Source organism: Arachis ipaensis, chromosome B01 (genome assembly GCF_000816755.2).
Source record: "Arachis ipaensis cultivar K30076 chromosome B01, Araip1.1, whole genome shotgun sequence".
Lineage (NCBI taxonomy): Eukaryota > Viridiplantae > Streptophyta > Magnoliopsida > Fabales > Fabaceae > Arachis > Arachis ipaensis.
In genome coordinates this window covers 13,682,942-13,685,747 of record NC_029785.2, presented here as the reverse complement: position 1 = coordinate 13,685,747, position 2,806 = coordinate 13,682,942, and the positions used below count along the sequence as shown (strand labels likewise).

General features: G+C 40.7%; 1 protein-coding gene across 1 annotated transcript; it reads right to left on the bottom strand.

The window, feature by feature from the left end:
• LOC107646796 lies at nt 926-2,182 on the bottom strand. The gene has a single exon (XM_016350953.1). The coding sequence runs from the start codon at nt 2,180-2,182 to the stop codon at nt 926-928; it is 1,257 nt and encodes a 418-aa protein (XP_016206439.1).

The window sequence follows — 2,806 nt, the reverse complement described above, 5'->3', positions numbered from 1 at the left end:
TCTTCTAAACGGTCCTTGAGCTCCCGGATTTGTTGCAGGGAATTTGACTGAGAAGTTTGCTGCCATTGCACAAGTGAATGTCTGCATTTCTTTAATTTTTGGGCAAGAATAAACATAGGAGAACCCTCAACTTCCACTTTCCACGTCTCCTCAACTATTCCCCTTACCTCAGCATTCCAACACCATCTCTCCTGGAACTTAAATCTGCGTTTTGTTTTCTCCATAGGAGGATTAGAGTCCAGCAGTAAAGGGGCATGGTCAGATCCGTCCTCTTGAAGTCTGAGAACTGTAGCTGTAGGGTAAGACTCACACCACTCCAATGTTGCCAGTACCCTGTCAAGCCTCTCTTGGATAAGCTCTTGTCCTCTCCTTCTATTTGACCAGGTGAACGGTCTTCCAACCATTCCAAGATCTAGAAAACTGTTGTCATCTATAAAGGAGTTGAAAGCTGTCATAGCAGGTTCCGAAGTCAAACATCCACCTTCCTTTTCTTGGGTATTTGCGATAGCATTAAAGTCACCAAGAATGATGGTTTTGCCTTGAAATTGTTGAAGGACAGGTTTGAGTTGTTCAAATTGCTGGTGCCGGACCTGTTCTATGCTACTAAAGTGAACACCAATTAGTTCCCATTCCTCCTGCCTAGTAACATCCTTGATTTTTGCAGCAATAAAGAAATCACTCGAGTTCATTACTACCACCTCAGTGCCCTCTTTCCATGCCAAAGCTAGTCCACCTGCTGTGCCATTAGGATTGACCAGAAAACAACCGCCAAAACCACATGCCCTTAACTTGTTCTCCACACGACAAGGCTGGTTTTTTGTTTCACAGATGAAACCAACCTCGGGGGAGTGGGATCTACATATCCCTTTAAGATTATGGAATGTCAGGGGTCTCCCCAAACCCCGACAATTCCACGTTAGAACTCTCATGACTCTTGGGGCACCGTTTGACGGCCGGTGCCCTCCACCTCCTCGCGAGTATTTTGGATCTCTTCCAGGCAAATCCTTTTGTGCGGTTCTATATTTTCTTTCTCATTGAATTTTCTCTTCACCCCACCTTTGATGTGAGAAACCTCTGTTTTTCTTCGTGCCATCTGCTTGAGCTTGAATCGCTCTTTTATTTGTGAATCAGATTGATCGACATTTTGAATCTCTTCTACAGCCATAAGGCCTTGCACTCCCTCTTGTGTTTCCTTGGTACTTGCTGAGGTTATGTCTACCAAATTCGCTCCTGAATTCTCCATCAACGAGTTGCTCTTTGAATGAGAACTAGTCACCTTTGGGGCCATTTTCGCTCCTACCGTTTCTTTCATAGAGAGACTTGAGAGGCTATTAAGTAACCAATTAGGCATAGGTTTTTTCTTTGGTCTGTCCCCTTGGTCATTCAAGTTAGAACCAGACGCATTATAACCATTGCATTCAATTTCAATCCTCCTACCCATCTGGTCAGCTTTTATCCAATCTCCAATTTTGTCTTGCCGCACTGAGTTCATTGCTGAATCCGTAGCGAGTAATTCACACCCCTTTGACTCGTGCCCTATCCGTGCGCAATAGGTGCAGAATCTCCCAAACTTTTCATACCGCACACCAATTTCAACAGCGTGTTGTTCAGGGCCAATCACACAGACGTGATCTTTGAGTTTTTTGGATGCATCCATTTCCACCCTTGCTTTGAGTATCCTGGATTCTCCACCCTTCATTTCGTAGAAGCCAACCTCCATAACCGCACCAATTTTCTCAGCAAGTTTCCTTCCAACTTCTATAGTTTTATAGCATTCTGGCAAGCCCCAAAATTGAGCCCATACCGGGAACCCTTGCAGCTCACCCTCCTCCCTTCGATCAGAGTCGTTCCATCTCCTCACATGAAGGATATATTCTTTAAATAGCCATGGAGAACCTTTTTCAATCCGCATCAAATCCTTGTTATTTTCAAAGAAAAATTGAAATTTGTTCCCTCCTCTATCCGAGACTCTGAATCCTTCTGGTCTACTCCATATGGATCTGAATGCGTTCTCCATAGTTCCCACAGAAAACTTTTTGTCCGCAAACACACGGCCTATGAGGCTTTTAGTGCATGCTTCCTTCCCTTTTCTGATGTCCTCTTCCTCGATTAGTACCTCATTGTCGCTCTCTCCATCGCTAACTGAATTTTCTCCTCTGACAGTTCTCGTTCCTGCCTCCATATTCAATTGTGTAGTCTGAACACTGCACCGTTGAAAATTTTGAAGAGCCACTCCAAAGGAGCACATAAACCCTAGCAGGGCACCACGCTTGCCGTCATGTATTTTTTTAAATTTAAAATAATAAAAAATATTAATATTATCAATAATTCAAACTTGTAGCATGCAATTAGTATATAAAAAAGATTGGTAGAAGAGATTAAAATCGATATGTTTGATCAATTATTTAGTACTCAAAAAGGTTGATAGATGCCAATGAGTAATAGATCAAATGGCATAGTCTCCCCATACTAATTGATCAAACATATCTATTTTAATCTCTTCTTTTTTTTTTTTTACCGAAGATATGGAGACTCGAACCCGTGGATTCTTAATTAAGTATAGGGAGATTATGTGTGTGTTTGGATTACAGTTTGCAAACGGGAGTTTGCATAAAATTGATTTTACAAAATTGATTTTGATGATAAGTAAGTTTGAGTTAACGTGATTTATGTTTGGCAATCTTTATATCAAAATTGATTATAGTAAAATAAATGTTGTTTGGATTATATTACTTAAAATCACTTTTAGATGAAAAATTACTAAAAGAAACATGAATTTAAATAAATTTTTTTATATACCTACAAA

Coding starts and splice junctions, on each gene's coding strand:
- LOC107646796 (XM_016350953.1), bottom strand. CDS start 2,182: ATGGAGGCAGGAACGAGAACTGTCAGAGGAGAAAATTCAGTTAGCGAT.